Consider the following 17,323-nt stretch of genomic DNA (forward strand, 5'->3'; position numbering starts at 1 on the left):
AATTTTGGACAATAACACAAGCAGGGTCTTAGAGTGAACAAAGTCACTAAGTTTATCAGAGAAGCTGCAGCCCAGAGATGTTACAACATACCCACTGAGAGCAGTCCTGAGCTGACAGAGGCAGTGTACTGAGATAGGATTTCTAAGAGGTGGGAAAAGGGTTGACAGGTACAAAGGAAAAATTGAGAGGTGAAGGGAAGCATTAAGGAAGAATAAAGTGGTCAGTTTTGGAAAGAAAGGAGCTTGGGACAGGAAGCAGAGAGAAGCAGCAGCTTGAAGAGAGTCAGCAAGACCGAGCAGATACCAGGAAAGGCTAGAAAGGGGAAAGGGTCAGGAGCTCCCTTTATTCTCATTGTGGTTGCGTCAGTCCCTAAAAAAAAAAAATCAAATCAAAAGGAGAGCGAAGAGACCAGTGGTAGTTAAAAAAAGCAAGAGATGTAGCTAAAGGCAGAAGAAAGTTCCCACAAAATGCAGGTTCTCTTGTCAAGAGGTGTCGTGGGTTATGTTGAACTGCCCCACACACAGCCGGTCACTCCCCCTCCCCACCCCCAGGAATGAGGAGAGAATTAAAGGATAAACGTGAAACCCGTGGGTTGAGATAAGAGTGATTTAATACAGATGATTTAATACAATGTAGGTGCTCACCACCCCTCGTATGCGAAGCCCGTCTCGTCCCGAAAACTGCAAATCCCGGACGAACGCGAGGCCCCGAAATAGAGAGGGGCAGAGAGGGAGAGAAAGAGAGAGAGAGAAAGAAAAAAAAAAAAAAAAAAAAACAGCAGAGCAGCAGCGCAGCAAGCGCAAAAGAGCAAAAGTGCAAAAGAGCAAAAGCGCAAAGCCCCTCTTCCCGGCTGACCCTCGCTTTTATACTGGGCATGACGCTGCATGATATGGAATACTAATTGGCCAGTTTGGCCCTCAGTCTTAAGTTCCACACAAATGACAAGGGGAATCGTGTCCCCTTGTCCCAGCTATGCTCCCCCTTATCCTGCCGTGTTTCTGTACTCCGCACACTGAAAAGTCCTTGGAGTTTCACTTCCAACCACAAACATCAGCTTGCTATCAACATTCTTCTCAGAGTGAGCCTCTGAGTGAAACCAAAACAGGGAGCTCTTCTGGCTGTTAAAAAAAAACTCTGTCTCAGCTAAAACTGGGACAAAGGTCAAGTGAAAGAGCCAACTGAAGGAACAGTGCAGACACCACTGTGCTCAGAAGTATCCCATATATCAACACCTGTCTCCCATTCCTCACTCAATGTCTTTCTCTCATAGCATTCAGCAATGACAAGTCCCTGTACATCCTTCACCTGGCAATTCTGCAGCAGATGGTAAGGACAGGCATATATTTGCTTATTGAGTACAGGAAACAAATCAAGAAACCAAGCCATGCAGCCTTTAAGCCCCTATTTTAAGACACCAGTGACATTTCCAGTCTTGCACCTTATGGGATTGCTGATGAGATGGAAGAAGAGCAAGAGGAGGTTCAACATGGCTGTTCAGGCTCCAAAGCTTAGATGAAGCTTTCCTGTAAACACAGTACATCTCTTAGAGCTGTTTCTTGGTGCTTCAGATGCCAGCTTACCCACGGCAGAAATTAACTTCCTCCCCCTCTCAGCAGTATCATCACCTCCTCCAAACTCACTCCCAAAACCAGAGAAGATATGAATATTCTCTAACCTTTTCCTGCAATGACTGTAGGTGGACTGACTGCATCACATCTGAAAGACTCTACTTTCACAGTGCAGAGATTTTGGCTTTCTGAAGAGGATCTGGCATTTTTGAGTCACTGCTGCCTGTTAAAAATGAAGTAGGAGATGAAGAGCAGATACCACACCACCCCACAGGGACATGTCAGGTAGTGATCTGCAGCTGCCACTACGTGGTTTTGCAACCTGCAGTCCTGCAAATGTCCAAGCACTTCTGCGCAGGGACCACTCCAAGCACTTCAGATCTGGAATTCACTACGTGAGATCTGGTTACTCAAACGAGTCAAGTCAGCCACCTCTAAAAGTCCTTTATAAGCACAGGTGTCAAGCAACAGATTTCATGGCTACTAAAGTGATGGCCTGTCTTTGTAATGGTGACAAGGCTACAGCACTGGCAAGGGCTGTAAGGCAAGGCACATACAAGCAAAACAGGCACAACGTTTCTATATTTGTGCATATTCTAGCTCACATTGATAAATTCAGTAGGGTGAATTTATAAAAACATCACATTTCTCCTGCTCCTAACTCAGATATGTTCTGCCAGAGCTCCTTTGTGAATGATCGATTCTCGTTTTTCTTTACAATTAGAAGTAATGACAACATCGTAAAGCTGGCATCAAAGGTCCTATTTGTCTACTGAAGTGAGTGGAATCACACCCAAGAAAAGTACCATCCTTTAAAATTCCTGTGCAAAGTTGGATTTGAACATGTAAACTATGCATGTGGGCTACTGTTACTCGAGTACCACTGAAAGCAGAAGCAACGCTCCCTTATTTTCCTATCAAAGTTAAAAGGCCTGCAAACCAATGCCAAAACAATGAGGTTTTTCCCCCATTTGATTACTTCTCCATCTTCCAAAGATGGAAAACAACCATTTACTTCAACACTATATTTGTATCTTCTGAAATTATTGATGCTCTCACGTTCCTGAGCTCTATGTCTCTGGGCCGTCACCAATCCATACATATTTTGGGGGATAATAAAAAAATAAACACTGCTGGGAAAAAACTTTGGGTTTAGCTTAAATATTACCATGCGCTGTAAAGCTGTGCCAAGACCTGGCACCAAACCCAGGCTAACTGCACATGCAGACCACCAGGCGTTTAGTCACAGCACAGTTAGACCCTCACCTTCAAAAGCATTGGGCTCTGTGTGCCACCTGGAACCCCTGCTGCATCAGCAAGAGCCTCCTCAGCCTGGCTGGCCCTGGTCGTTCCCGCACTCGCAGCGCATGCCACCCAGCGCAGGGATGCCACTGCCACCAGGCACGGGGCGTCGGGGCTTTGCTGCCGCGCATCCACGCCCTCTCGCCCCAGCCCGCCAGCCGACCTCCGAACGGCCCCGGCTCGGGGGAAGCGCGAGTTAAAACCCGCGCCCCCCCGCAAACACACCTTGATTTTCCCACAGCCCCACGCCCGCCGCCTCCCAGCCCGTTTGTCCCGAGCAGGCGGCAGCGAGCGCCGGCTCCGCACGGCGGCGGCCACAGAGCTTCCTCCGGAGCCGAGAGACTCTCCCCGGCCTGGGGAGGCGGCCCGACAGCGACGACGGGGCGGACGCCCGCGATGCCCCCGCAGCCGCGGGCGGCACTCCCGCGACCACCGGCACCGGCCGCCGCAGGCAGAGTGGGCCCTATTCGGAAAGGACGAGGAGGGCGAACGCACCCGTGCGTCGTTCGCAAGTTTGCATTTACCGTTCGGGGGCCGCCGGTGGGGCCCGCCCGGCGCGGCGGACACGGAGCCGGGACGGAGCGCGAGGCCGCCGGTGGGCGGGGAGCGCGCGGCAGCCTCACCTGCCGGGGCCGCGCGCTGCCCCCGGGGCTGCCCCGCCGCCGCGCGGGCTCGGCACTCACCTGGGCGCGGAGCCGTCGCCATTTCAGGGCTGTCCGCCCGCGCGCCGAGCCGCGTGGCCGCGTCGGGTGCGCGCCCGCGGGGCTCTCCCGGCGCTCCGGCACCCCGCGTCCGCACCCCATCTGCTCGCGGCAGAGGCCCCCGCACCGCCCACTCGCCTGCGGCGCTGAAAGACGCGGCCAGGAGACGCCGCCGCGCCGCTCGGTCCCGCCGCGGCGCAGCCGCCGTCGTTAAAGGCGCAGCGAGCGGCTCCGCGGAGAGCGGGGGCCGAGCCGGGCCAGTGCGGGGATGTGGCAGCTCATAAGCGGCCGGCGAGGTCGGAGCAGCCCGCAGGTGCGAGGAGAGGCGCAGCGGCGAACGTCCCGAGCCCGCCCGCAGGGCTTCGCTCGTCTCGCTCGGCCTCGCCGCTGCCTCGGAGCGGCGGGCGTGGGCTGGCCGGAGGAGGAGGGGGATGGGGCCTGCCGTCCCGCTTCTGCTCCGCACCGAGCCCGCCGCCGCTCCCCGGCAGCCCGGGGCACGAGGTGCCGCTGGCCCGGTGCCGGGCAGCACGCGGCTCGGCCCCGCCCGCAGCACCGCCCCTGCAAGCGCTGGCTCTGGCGTTCAGCAGAAGCCCTTCGGCTGTTGCCGAGTCCTGTGTCAGCGCCGCGGCCGAACTGCTGCAACGCGCTGCCTTGTAAGTCGGCAATAGCGGAGCAGCGTCCAGTCTGCTGAGAGCGCTGAACTGGGGAACTTTCAGGGCAAGACTTGCGTCCTCCATCTTCAAGAACCTCACTAGTGACGTTTCTTTAATACCATCAAGGGAAAACAATAGAGTTGCCAGCTTCTCCAGATCTCACAAGAATTGGGAGAAACTCACCTTAAGAAACACCATAAGTGGCAGCTCATCTTGTGGCAACAAGGGCAGGAGGCAGGCAGAGCGCCTATGAGAGCTTGTATTTTATTTACAGCATGTCAGAAGTAAACAAAGGTTTTGCCCAAGGAGCATACAATTAAAGAGCCAAGCAAACAATGCAACCATGTCCTAAAGCAACTTACAGGCTCTGTGCCAATAGCAACTTGGGAGGTATAAAATAAATACATTATTTACTCCAGGTGTTGCTAAGTATTTAATTCAAGGAGCCACAGCAAATACCCCTGAGAAGAGAGTGAGTTAAATGGTTTTGCTTGAGGCTTAAGTGGAATAGGCACAACTCCTAGCAATCCTCACCCCAGAGCCCCCTGCAAGTAAACTGGTTCACCTTCCCCCAGCTCTGGGTGACAGTGCTACATGCTGGAAAGTTTGGCCTAGAGCCATATTGCCTCGGCTGTTTCACTTGAAGTACCGTTTAAAAGATTTGATTACATGATTGCTTTCCCAAGGATGCTACAGTGTCACTAAGCCACCAAATAAAGCAATCCTAGAGAAAGGCTGTGGATATATTCACAGGTCGGGTGGTAGTACTGGCTCAGGGAAAACATTTGAAAGGCAGAAGTATGTTGGGACAAGAGTAGTGAGTTCCCTGCTCTGTGCTGCTTCCTACGGTGAAAGTTGCAGTACTTTCCAAGCAGCTTCTGTCTTGTACAGGCGTGACCTACCACCATCACTTATAGGAAGGAGTGGGTCTGTAATCTATGGGATAAACCCACCTATTTTAATTAGATGTTAACTCGGTAGAGTTGGAGCAGGAAACAGAACAAAAGACGGATGACGGGACTGAAATGTGTTTTTAACAGGTAGTTGAAAATGCATGATTATTCATGGCTATCAAATGTATGACAAAACCATTGCAGTTTATCATAAAGGCTCTATCACAACAGCATGCAAGGAAGTGAGGAACAAACAGCAATTGTCTTTGTCCTCGATCCCCTTTTGCTGACAGGGAAAGCAAAGTGCAAAGACCAGAGGCAGAAGTAGAGTCTAGGTGAACACTTCCAGAGCTCAGCCCACCATGCTCAGAGGTTCTTCATAGAATCATAGAATCATAGAATGGTTAGGGCTGGAAGGGACCTTCAAAGGTCCCTTTTAATTTACCCTCCTTTTTCTTTTTTTACCCTCCTTTTTCTTTTCATTAAACAACTCCTTTCAATTTACATCACAAAGAGTAAATTCACACCTTGCAGTGATGGCACACTACAAGATCTATCCCAGGCTTCTGTATTTACATAATATGGTAGTAGGTAAAGGCTGGATCAGGAGACACTACTACCATATCAGTTTGACAGACACTGCTTTTTCCTGCCAACTCAGCTCTCTCTTCCCTGCACTCCTTTGTTCAGAGAAAGTATACCCGAAAACATGTAAAAGCAATCCTTGCCTTTAATTAAAATTATATGAGTGCCTCTTTGAAAACACAGTTCAAAATCAGATTCTGACTCAGATATTGAAAGAAGATTGGATTAGCATTTGATACCAGCTTAATAGGACTGGGTTTTAATTTGAACATAAACTGGCACCACTGTCAACAGGTGTTCTTTCCATTGTTCAACATTTTTTTTGTGGAAATCGTACCAGCAAACTGTACGGGAAGAATATGCTTTACAAAGCAGCTTTTTCATTTTCCCTGCCCCATATTCTGTCATCTAGAAGTCACCGCAGATGTGCTGCCTCCCGACCCACCATCCTACCCCAAGGAGGTAGAAAGAAATTAGACCTTTGCACAATACCTCTGGATGTAAGAAAGCATAAGCTTTGTTTTTGTTCACACACCACCACAATTATTTCAACACATATTCATCCTTAGTGGCTCTTTTGCACTGAGGTAGATGCAGTGATTGGGTGGGGTGGGGGGGGAAAGGCTTTCCATTGGCATGGCTGCCTGAGCAGGCAGTTAACTGCAGCATTTGAAGGCTGTAAACCACAATGCCTCCCTCGAGGGGAAAAGATTAATTTACATTGTCCCGATACTGAAAGCAGACAACTGCCAGCCCTTGACAACATAAGCCCCCAGAAATGTCTAATTGTAGAAAACAAACCTTGCACAAAACATGGTTTGCACGCTAATTCACACAGAAAACATCAACACAATAGGAGTGTCATGTGTCAGAGGCAATATAGAGCCACCTGAGGTTGGGAGCTCAGAGAAGAATGCTATCAACTGACACTATTGCCCCCCTGAAAATATCTGCCCACCTAATGATCCAAACCTGCTCCAGCTGGGCAGGTAAAGTTGCTCAAGCTGTACATGTAAGGTCCTAGGCAGCAAAGCTGAAGTTGATTGCTTGGTTAACATCTCCAGGACTGAATCCAAGCCTGGCTTCTATGGAGTTGTGCCTGCTGATATTAGGTTCAATCTGGTTTTAGCAATCTTTGGAGCCAAATCAGGAGACTGCTGAGGAAGTAAGGGAAATGGGAGATCTGTCCTCTAGAGCCAACATCGTATGTTCAAAGTCAGAAGATAATTGCTTATTTCAAAACGGTGATGCTGAGTGCACTCCATTAGCAGTTGTGGGACATCACTGATACAGCAGTGTGGGACTCAAGGAAAGCAGCTGATGAGGAGGGTACAATGAAGGTCAGAAGAACCCTTTAAGCTCAGTTCCTATATCCTCCTTGAAGTCACCACAGAATCTGAGAGGCAGCCCGAAGGAGCAGACACCACATTGAGTCAGAGAAAACAGCAGGCAGTAGAGCAGCTCACAGCCAAGTGTTGCATGTCAGCCACCCACTAGAAATGGGTTGCACTATGCTGTTTTACTTGGAAGGACTGAGAAATTCTCTGGCAGCAGATACCCCTACTCTGTGGCTGCTCATGCCAGTGAAACAGCCAAAGAAGCTGTCCAGGATCCAAGAACAAGCCTTGAGATGGCAAGTCTTGGCAACATAACTTCAAATAGTTTGAGAGGCCTCTTTGCACTGTTTAGATGTCACCCATAGCCAAAATAAAAAAGAGACAGGATATGTCAGAGCCCAGCACTTTAGAGGAGAGCAGCATTCTGCCAAAAACCAAAGAGAACAACATCATAATCCACAGAGGCATAACAGAAGATAGCAATGGATGGGCAACTGGTCCCAACAAAGACTTTATAGTACTCCCGGGTACAGGGAATTGTCTAGCAGGAAGGTATATGGCTTGGTGAGGAAGCTGTGACGTTGCCAGGTTGCTGCTAGCTCTAGTTAATCCCAGATACCAGAAAGGCCTCATACAGCCCTGGCACTGACTGACAGCAGGACTACTCAGATTCGCGGCTGAAGCTGGATGCGTGGCTGCAAGAAGTCCACAACAGACACAAGGCAGCCAGATAAATGCCTGGGCCTGGCAATGGCAATGAAAATTTTCATAACAATAACAGGTCTTGCTCTGTAGAGAAGCAGGGTCTAACTACTGGCCAAGACAGCTGTCAATAGCGGCAGAAGCAAGAGCTGATGGAGGCTCAGTCCTGAACCGGTCAGCCCCCTCATCTGTTACTTCTCCATTGGCTCTGAACTGAAAGATGCTCTTTCCTCCTGCTTCAAGCTTCTTGATAGCCAGAGCCTATCCAATTAAAGTTCTACCAGAGCAGGAGCAGACTTGTACTGATCAATAATGTCAAGGCTGAGGTCTTCTTAAAGGCAGGCAAGGAAAAATGGTACTTGCTGTTTTAACTCCAGTGCTCTCCAGCACTGGTAGCTACGATGAGGAAGGCACAAGGTATAAAAGCAGATGGAAAGAAAGTTGATAAGAATTAAAATCACAGGATTTAAGCAGGATTTCATAAGTAATTAATTTATATCTAGTATTTGTTACCACACTGCAGAATCACTAATCAAAATTGTCTGCTTTCTCTGCACTGTTTACAATTCTTTATTAAAAGGGAGAGATTCACTGAGCACAAGGCAAACAGCTTCCAGTTCCAGATGGGAGACAGAAACACAGCTCACAAAAACTCCTTGGGTACAAATGAGAGCACATGGCAGATGTGCTCTAGACCCTATAGGAAAGCTCCCACATTCAAATATGCCCCTATAGTCATGACTTTTCATACCTGGTAGTGCTGCAGGAAGAGTTACTTAGAAGAAGCAATCCTCCCTGTCTGCTCTAAATAGCACACCAAGGACAGTGATCTTAGCAATTTTCAGAAGACCAGTTCCATGGATTAAAAAGACCAAGTGTTCAGAAATTCATGAATCAAAACTTAAAGGAATAGTATGAAATTGTAGCAGCTGTAGATTTTTATGCTGTTACTCTAGGGCAGTTTGGGAGCTTTTTTGTCAAATTCTGACATGGGGAGGGGAAGATACTGGAAAAGGAGGGCAATGTCTTTATTTTCAAAATTTTAGAATACAGGTCGCATTTGTCAAGCTTTCCACACTCAAAAATCAGGACAGGACAGTGACAAAACACCAGGCTGAGAGTGAAAGAAGGAAGAAGCAAAAAATTGTACCTTTATGTTTTCATGTAGATTGCTGCAGACACACAGAAAAGCCTAAGTTAATCAGCATCTACTGAGTAAAAACAAAAGCTAAAACCTGCCATGCCTACATACTGGTTTGCTCATAGTATAACCTTTCTGGATAGATATCTCATTCTTTCAATATGGAATAGCTCAGATTTTCTCCTCTCTTGCATCCACAATCTAACCCACTATTACAGAACAACCCAGACTTTCCAATCTCCATTATTACTGATATTGCTCTGCTTTATTGAGCCCTTTCTGATTTTTCCATTAAAAAAAGAGGAAGACAGTGATAAAACTGCAGGGTGTCTGCATTTCAGTGGATAAGGACAGGGCATCTACTCTTTCCATATGGAAAAGTCTATCAGTTTTCCAATGTTATTTTCATAAAGGCAGCCTGTTTTTTCTAAAACCTTGTTGCAGTGGCTTAATGCGTTGCTAGGAAGCCTTCTTCCCAGAGCCTCATTGCTGCTCCATAGCAGAGCAGAATGTTAGGAAAGATCAGCAGGAGAAAAGACTATGATAAATACAAGATTTGTTGATGAATATCAGTTTGATCCTAAATCCATCTTTTTTCACTAAATGAGGGACTAGGTATTTGGAAAAACAACAACAACAACAAAAAACAACCAACAACTGGATACATTCAGGAGAACAAAAATTAAATGCTAAAGGAGTAATCAGACAGCACAGTGCTCTGAGTGGTTTAGACAGTAGCTATTTTAGTCATCTGTTTCCTAACTGAAATGCTGAGGGAGAGGGAGAGACGGCGATACCAGAATTTTTAGAAGCATCTACAGAGCATTCCCGTTCGGCAGCGCAGCGGCTGCTTGCGCAGACACACCTCGCCTCAATTTCCACTGGCTTTCTCAGGCACAGACCAGTCCCACCGAGGGCAAATGGCTCATCCTGCTTCTCGGAGCAACACTGCAAACTCGCCACAGGTCCGCAGCTCACAGCGTCCAGCCAGGATGTGGATGAACAGCTGCAGGACAGACCAGCCTGCGTGAGCCGCACTGGGAGCGAGGGAAGGCAGAGGAGCCCAAGGAATCCCAAAGAAGGGCAGCTGAAGTTGTAGCGACCCGATTCAGCAGGACAGAGACTTTCACTCCATCGTGCTGTGCCGTGTCATTTTGACTGACCCTTGATAATTATGTGACTGTCACAGCTGAGAGACTCAGAGTAGCCCAGCGAGGCTGGCATTCAATTGTCACCGTCAGGTACCGATAGCCAGATAGCTGTGGTACCAAACAGCTTGTCTGAAGCTGCAAAGCATCTGCAGGAAGCAAGGGAGTTACTTGTGTAGTTGGCCCCTCTGAGTTCTCTGCTACTATAGGTATATTGCAATGAAAAAATCAGTTAATAATTTGTTAAAAAGATGTAGGATGGGTGGGGGAAAGCCCCCCACCCCATATTTTTCTATCCATCAACCCACAAAGGCCTAGACTGAGTCAAGAGACTGACTCTGCAGCCTGCTGTGCATATACTGGGTGACTCTGTGCACATCAGTTCATTCGCCTGAGCCCCGTTTCCTCCTGCCTGCAAAGAGAGGCAAGTGATGTGTTTCCTTGCCTGTAATACAATTGTAGATCTATTAATATTTCCAATATTTTTTTCTCTTGAAGCAAGCAAGACTCACCTACTATAACTCCCAAACTGCTAGCTTCTTCTTTCTTTAGAAGGTGTCTGATCTTCACTTTACATTATTAATGCAATAATGCAGCTGAGATGCAGTGAAAGTACAATGACTCAACTTCCTCTGGAGATACTACTAGCAATAGCTTTACTAGGTACCAGCAGTGATACAATTTAGCTTCTTCAATGTGGTAAGAAGGTGTGGATTGAAGAAGTGATAAGCACCCTTCAATCCTGCTAAGATGGATCAGATTCATTTAGGTTACTGTCTCAGCAAACCCACCATAGTGCTGTCAAGAAGATTAAAAAAAAAGTTTTCCATTGTTAAGGTGTTTCCAAATAAAGTGAGAAGGTGCACACCTTGGGCATGCCCACCTATCCACGTTCCTAAACATCTGTCAAAATGGAACAGTAAAGCATTTATCTAAATCAAAAACCACTGACACAGTGCATTGGAAAGACTATGCTAGTTGGTGCTCTGGAGACTTGAAACTGCTCTGTAGGCATCTCGCAGACTTTAGCAAGCTTGCCTCCCACACATGTATGTGGAGCTTTGTTCAGCTCACATGATTTCTATTTAACAGGTAAATCTTCTCCTGGCTCAGCTTTGCTAAGACATGCTGCCTAAAACCACCAATGAAGCCGATGCAGCTGGATTGCTCAGATCTAAAAATCAAGCCTCCATATAAGCCAAGGCATGCCATCAATGTGAAGCAGAAGAGCTATTCAGTAATCCACAAGTGGAGACACTCTGAAGAGGCCAGTGCATCCAAGAGGGTAAAATTCTGTGCACACACCCCCCCTCCCCAATCCCACTGCTCTTAATATAATTTCTCGTTAGGGAAGTCTTCATGCTGATATTAAACGTCACTCTACACCCCTGCCTCAGACTAATAATTTACAGAACGTTTTGTCTTGGTGGCACCCATGGCCCTCTTATCAGTACCACGTAAGAGAAGGCTACAGAATCATCTGTGTAATGCACAGGAAGAAGCAACGTCGAGCATGCAGAAACTATGCTTTCAAGGCTGACATTCTCAAACTCCTTCATGACTCTTCAAGCTCAGCTATTCCAGGTTACAGTCAGCCTTTCCCTTTCTCTGACAAAGGGTATTTTGCTAAATTTTTGACACCAAGTCTTCATCCTGCACCCACAGTTCCTGGTGAGTTTTGAACGAACATTACTGGACTTTAGGGGAAGGTGTCCCTGCCCATGGCAGGAAGGTTGGAACTAGATGATCTTTAAGGTCTCTTCCAACCCAAACCATTCGATGATTCTATGACTGCAGGTATTTTTTTCCCTTGCTTCCTTGCCACAACCCAATTCATCCTACCTTGTGGCACAAGCCATGTGCATTAAGCAGACATTCATGGTTTTAAGATGTTTTGGGGAAGGTTCAACCTGGCAGCAAGGTTATAGTGGAGAAAGATTTGCCTCTTCCACTTGTTCTGCTTCTGCATAACTTGCTGCCTAAAGGGTCAGTGTCACATTGCCCACAGGGGTAAACATACACAAGGCAAAATAAATCCATTACATCTTTCCCACAGCATTGACACTCACTGATCAAGAGCCCTGTCCTGTCTGGAACTAGGTGGCAGGCCTCTGGTGGTCTTAGACTGGTAATGATGCTGGACCTCTTCTCAGCAAGACCGACAATGCGTAACTTGTCACCGTCACCCGGCCTCAGGGAGTTCTGGCTGTGCCTGCAGGCAAAGTCCAAGCCTTCAAACGTTTCCAGGCTGTCCTCCAGCTTCTGGGAATGGATTGAAATCTGGATTAGAAGACGGTTTATTGGGGCTTAGATTCAGAGACAAAACATTCCATCAACAGCTTTGTCACAAAGCAGAAAAGCAAAGTCCCTGGACCTCAAGAGCATATGTTTTTGAGCCAGCCCACCTCCACCCCCAAAACCCAAGGCTAATGAGGGCTGTTGGAGAAGCAAAGGGTGATGTTTCAGAAAGGGAACAAATGTGCTAGGTACTGACTTTTCTTTGATGGGCTGTATTATTCTCTGGGCAGCCTTCATTTTATACAGTTGGTTCTGTTTTGGACAGATTTCAGGACACTGGAAGAGCCAGCTTAAGGAGCTGTCTATATGGAAAAGCCCAGCTTGATCTTCCTTGAGCATCTCAGTTTGGGTCCATTTGAACAATGCTATTTAGGTTTTATTAATACTGTGGACTTTTTCTTCTATGCCAGCTCAAAAAGGGATAGAAATTGCTACAGTGAGTTAAAAAAAAGAAAAGGAAGAAAGAAAAACAGAAAGTCAGCATGTGCACTTTAAGAGGTTTATTATAACTGACACCAATGGTGCCATCTCCTGCTGATATAATCATTGTTAAGCATCTGCTCCTGAGGTGGTTAGAATCCACACTGGAAGTCTTGACAACAGAAGCAACCACTCTTTTCTTTCTTCCCTCCTTTAAAGAACTTAACTTATTCTCTGTCTCCTTCCTGCTCACCTAGTTCTGTTTGGCTGTTTTTTTTCCTCAGCCTAAACTCTCAGACTGGCTGCAGAGGCAGGAGAGGGAAGCCAAAGGGATGGGGGTTGGAGGTGGGGGGGAAGGCAGCAGCAGCCTTACCTTTAGTTTAATTGGTGCTACTCAGCTTCATATTCAGAACAAGGTTATTTTCCCAATTGAAGACAACAGACAATTACAGGGAGCGTAACCTTTCATTTGAATTTCCACCACGTTTACAAACCTCAGAGACAAACGAAGTTCCAGTGAAAACCTTGAGAGTGAACTAGCTTTCATTCAGCTGCTTGCGCTGATGTAGCTCACAGAATTTACAATCTAAAGACCAGGTTCTCTGCAGATTGCTCCAAACTGAAGGCCAAATCCTGACAACAGCTGAGCACTAAGCTCCAACCGAATTGCCGCAGCTTGCCCCTACCAAGAATTCACTTAACAACTAAAGACCAACTCCCTAGACATGAACCTTCATAACATTGTTATTCTCATGTTTGACTCTCAGGAGGAGAGGAATAGTCAAACATAAAAGATAAATCAGTGCAATAAATAAACGAGACTCAGACTCCCAGGAGAGGTTAAAGCCTGTATAAATTTGTGATTGCTTAATTTCTATCAGGCAGATGGAAGAAAGATGTCTCAAGCCTTTGTTTGGGCTCATTAGAAGGCTGAGCAAAACTTCCCTGAAGACAAAGGGGATGGTAGCAGAGAAAGAATTGCAATTTATTAAAAAAAAAAAATCAGCATTTTCTGCCATGATTTTATCAACACCGATTGTTCTCTTGCTCTGCATTTGGTTTGATCAAGATTACTTCACTGAGTACCACTTGCTCAGAGACAAGTGCGTTACAGAGTAAGACTTTCAACTGCTGCAACCGAGCGATAACTGATTAGCACTGCTTTCATTTCATTGAGGACTAAACTTCAAAGGCATCTTGGGACAGCTTGAGGTAGATCTTTTCTGTCAATATAGATCAGATCTAATGAACAACAAAAAGAAATCAGCCTGACAGAGTAGGACATCTTACCAAAACCAACTAGTTTTCCTTTCAACCATCAGCAGGCAGGAAAGACTGAATGAGACATTGATTTTCCTTGTCAAGCTCATTACAATTTCCAGCTCCTCCCTTTTTCATTGCACTTCGTCTATTTTAAAATAATCTGCCTACACAGAGAAACACTACACAGTATGTCAGGTATAAATGTGTGCCCTGAGAGTGAACTGAGCAGGACACCAGCAGGCAGTCCATTCAGGTACCCTCACAAGGTTTACCATACAAAGAGCAGTTGATGTCAGGTTGGCAGTGCCAATCATCCTTAAGGGAACTAGATGAAGACACCAGTGATGTTCGGTCCCTACTGACTTAGTGGGACTCTGAAGGACTAGCAGCAGCAGCTTCAAAAATCACCAGAGTGAGACAGGTTCTGGCTCCACAGAGCTTTCAGGTACCAGGCAGAGGGTGGGAGGACGAGCGCTTAATGTGTAAGGAAAGGTTACAATTCTCAGTATGTACAAAGTACTGTTAAAAAAATATAAATCTGTATTATCTAAGTGTTGAGAAACATTCCTCCCTATTTTAAACAGTCAACTGAGCATGACCAAGAGCTACTCAGACATAATTCATTCTCTCTCTTTATTCCATTCCCCTCCTCCCTCAGTTCTCACATTAATCTAACAGTCTGGTGCACCATGTACTCCCCCTTAGGAAATCTACTCACATTAACCTCCAAGAGAGCTGGCCTGCTTCAGAAACCTGAGCTCAGAGCTGGGACCTGTCTCACTCCTCCAGCTGGCACTCGTGTTTCCCAACTCCAGAAGAAAAAACACAAACTATTCCAGCAATGCCTTCTACGGAGTGAGGTGGAAACAGCAAGCGTGTAGCCTCGTGCAGTCCCAAGCTGCAGCATTCTCACCCTGGTTACCTTCTCACAGAGGCTAAGGCCAGTAACACCAGAGTCACTGCAGCCATGGCCAGTCTAAGCCACCCAGCTCCTTTGCTGCTAGCACTGCACCACAGGCTCTTGCCTTCTCGTGGCCACTATGAGATGGCTTCATCTTGGCCCCTTGAGCCACAGAAACACAGGTATCACCCACAGCACACAGCCCAGTTTGTCAGGGTGACCCTGTCCTGTGTGTGCCTCGTACAAATCTCCCTGAAGGAAACTGGGGCCAAGGAAAGCACTGACTACAGCCTTGATGTTGTGGGACCATATTCTGTGGGATTTTAAAGCTGGAATCTATAAGCTAGATTTGCACATAAATACGTGATACAACAGGAATTTGATTGAAGGAAAACTCATGTAGCTCATGAATTAGCTCTGAATTTAGCAATTTTTACACCAATGCCTATAGAATTGCTTTAAAAGTTACACATGCCCAAAGCATCTTGGCAAATCAGAGGGCTGCTTAAAAGAACATTTAAAACCAGAAAGTAAACATACTAAAAATCGGTCCTTGAAAAATACTGCTCAGCAGCAGTGACTGAGTTTATGCGGTGAAAAAAGACATCTTCCTACAGCAAAAGAATAAGAAAGCAACCAGTAAAGACAGACATTTCTCCACGAAATGAGAAGCAGTAAGGATTGAACTTTGAACACCAGGTTACATTTCCTTCTGGCAGGATACTACCTGCAATTTAAAATGAAGTCCTGTTTTACATTTGGTTCAGTTATTCTCAATGAGATATTTCAGAAGGCGAAGGTCCTGCCAGCCAGATCTCTGTGCCACGTTAATACTGTAGTAGGGTGTTAGGAGCTCCAGTGGTCAGGTGCTTCCCTCCACGTGCTAGGAGCTGTGAGCAACCCTTACCAACACATTGCAACCTCTGCTATGCAAGAGACAACAGGCAAACACAAACACACAGGTGAAGCACAAGGAAATAGATGATAAATGACCATTGGGACCACTGTCCTTCACTTGATGCTTCTCTCTCAGGCCAGACTACCATCCTAAAAACTTAAGTGCAATCCAGCACTTCAAGCATGCTGCAAGAGAGAATGTGGGGTCCTTCTGAGAAAAAATACATTGGAAACTATTATGTTCTTCCAGGACATACCTTGAGCGATACAATGAAGCAGATCTTCTACTTGGCTGATAATTGACTGACATGTACATCATGAACAGAGCCCCTTTCCTGTTGCTGGTGAATCAGTTCTCAAAAAAAACCCAAATAAAAAACCCTCCACTTTTCCTGGTGGAAGGAAAGCAATCCATAGAGAAGCAGGACGTGCAGAAAGTTAGCCTCCAGGAGCAACCCAGAGACTAAGGAAGCCAAAGAGAAGAAAGGAGTTCAATTATGCTCTTACATCGACATTAATGGAAGCTGAATTATTTGAATAAAGTAGCTCTCCAAAGCACTGGTAGCGCAAACACTGTTGCCATAACTACCTCACTCCCAAAAGCATGCAGATTAATTTCTACAGTTAAATATTTACAGAGTAGATTGCATGTTTTAAAAGAGTTGCAGGAGCTGCTTGTAGAATGCGAATGCACAGTCCAGTCTTCAGGGTCCTCATAGAGCATTTCCAGAGCCACCCCTCACCCCCTCACTCAGTGCTCCTGCACACCTAGTTATCTACCGGAGGAGAAGCACGGCTGCCCCAGGAGGGAGGACACGCCGGGAGCCGAGGGTACGGTGGCACAGGCTGGGAAGTAACCGTGCCAGCAGCACACGGTCCCAGAGCACCTGAGCAAGGCAGGATGGCGACAGTCACACATCCCACCGACAGCCCAGGCATCACCAGCCCACACAAGGCAAAGAGCTGGAGCCAAGGTCAAGTGAGTCTGGATGAGCCGGGGGGTACAGGCCTGCAAACCGGTAGCACAGCTTCGGCAAGGAGCAGGGACTTGCCCGACTACAGGGGGGACTCTTTGGCCAGGGCAGAGGTCCAGGCAGGCTATCAGGGCAATTAATACCTGTTGGCACACCCAGGATATGGCACTGCCCTTGCACCAAAATGCTCTGATATGCTTCTACCAGCCATCACCTAAATCACCTCCAAACCACTCTGTAAACTTTAATTCTACTTCAGCTATGACTGCAGCAATTTTGATTGTTGGAGTCACCCACACATCTATAGAACCACTGAATTCCTTCATCCTGTTTTTGCTTCATTCCTTTCTTAGCTCTGACATTGTAGAAACTTGCCCATAAAGAATCAAGAAAAAAACAGGTCTGCAAAGATCTTACAAGAAATCTAGTCCAGCCCATGGAAGTGGATCCTATGCAATACCAGGTAGAATAGTATGTTTTGGATATCTAACCTGTTCCCAAAGACTCTCAGCAATGAGAAACAGCACAGTCTCCAAGAA

The 17,323-nt window shown here is 46.9% G+C and overlaps 1 protein-coding gene across 1 annotated transcript in view; it reads right to left on the reverse strand.

Annotated features, from left to right (window-relative positions):
- PITPNM3 (PITPNM family member 3) overlaps positions 1-15,067 on the reverse strand; it is a 115,294-nt gene extending 100,227 nt beyond the window's left edge. The window contains exons 1-4 of the mRNA XM_086624856.1: positions 15,038-15,067; positions 12,101-12,311; positions 2,836-4,130; positions 1,732-1,792 (exon numbers count right to left, since the gene is read on the reverse strand). Coding sequence (XP_086480982.1) covers positions 1,732-1,792; positions 2,836-4,130; positions 12,101-12,311; positions 15,038-15,067 — 1,597 coding nt within the window. The remainder of the gene's footprint in view (positions 1-1,731; positions 1,793-2,835; positions 4,131-12,100; positions 12,312-15,037) is intronic.
- Between the last annotated feature and the right edge of the window lie 2,256 nt (positions 15,068-17,323).

This window comes from Tauraco erythrolophus, chromosome 21 (assembly GCF_009769465.1).
Source record: "Tauraco erythrolophus isolate bTauEry1 chromosome 21, bTauEry1.pri, whole genome shotgun sequence".
Lineage (NCBI taxonomy): Eukaryota > Metazoa > Chordata > Aves > Musophagiformes > Musophagidae > Tauraco > Tauraco erythrolophus.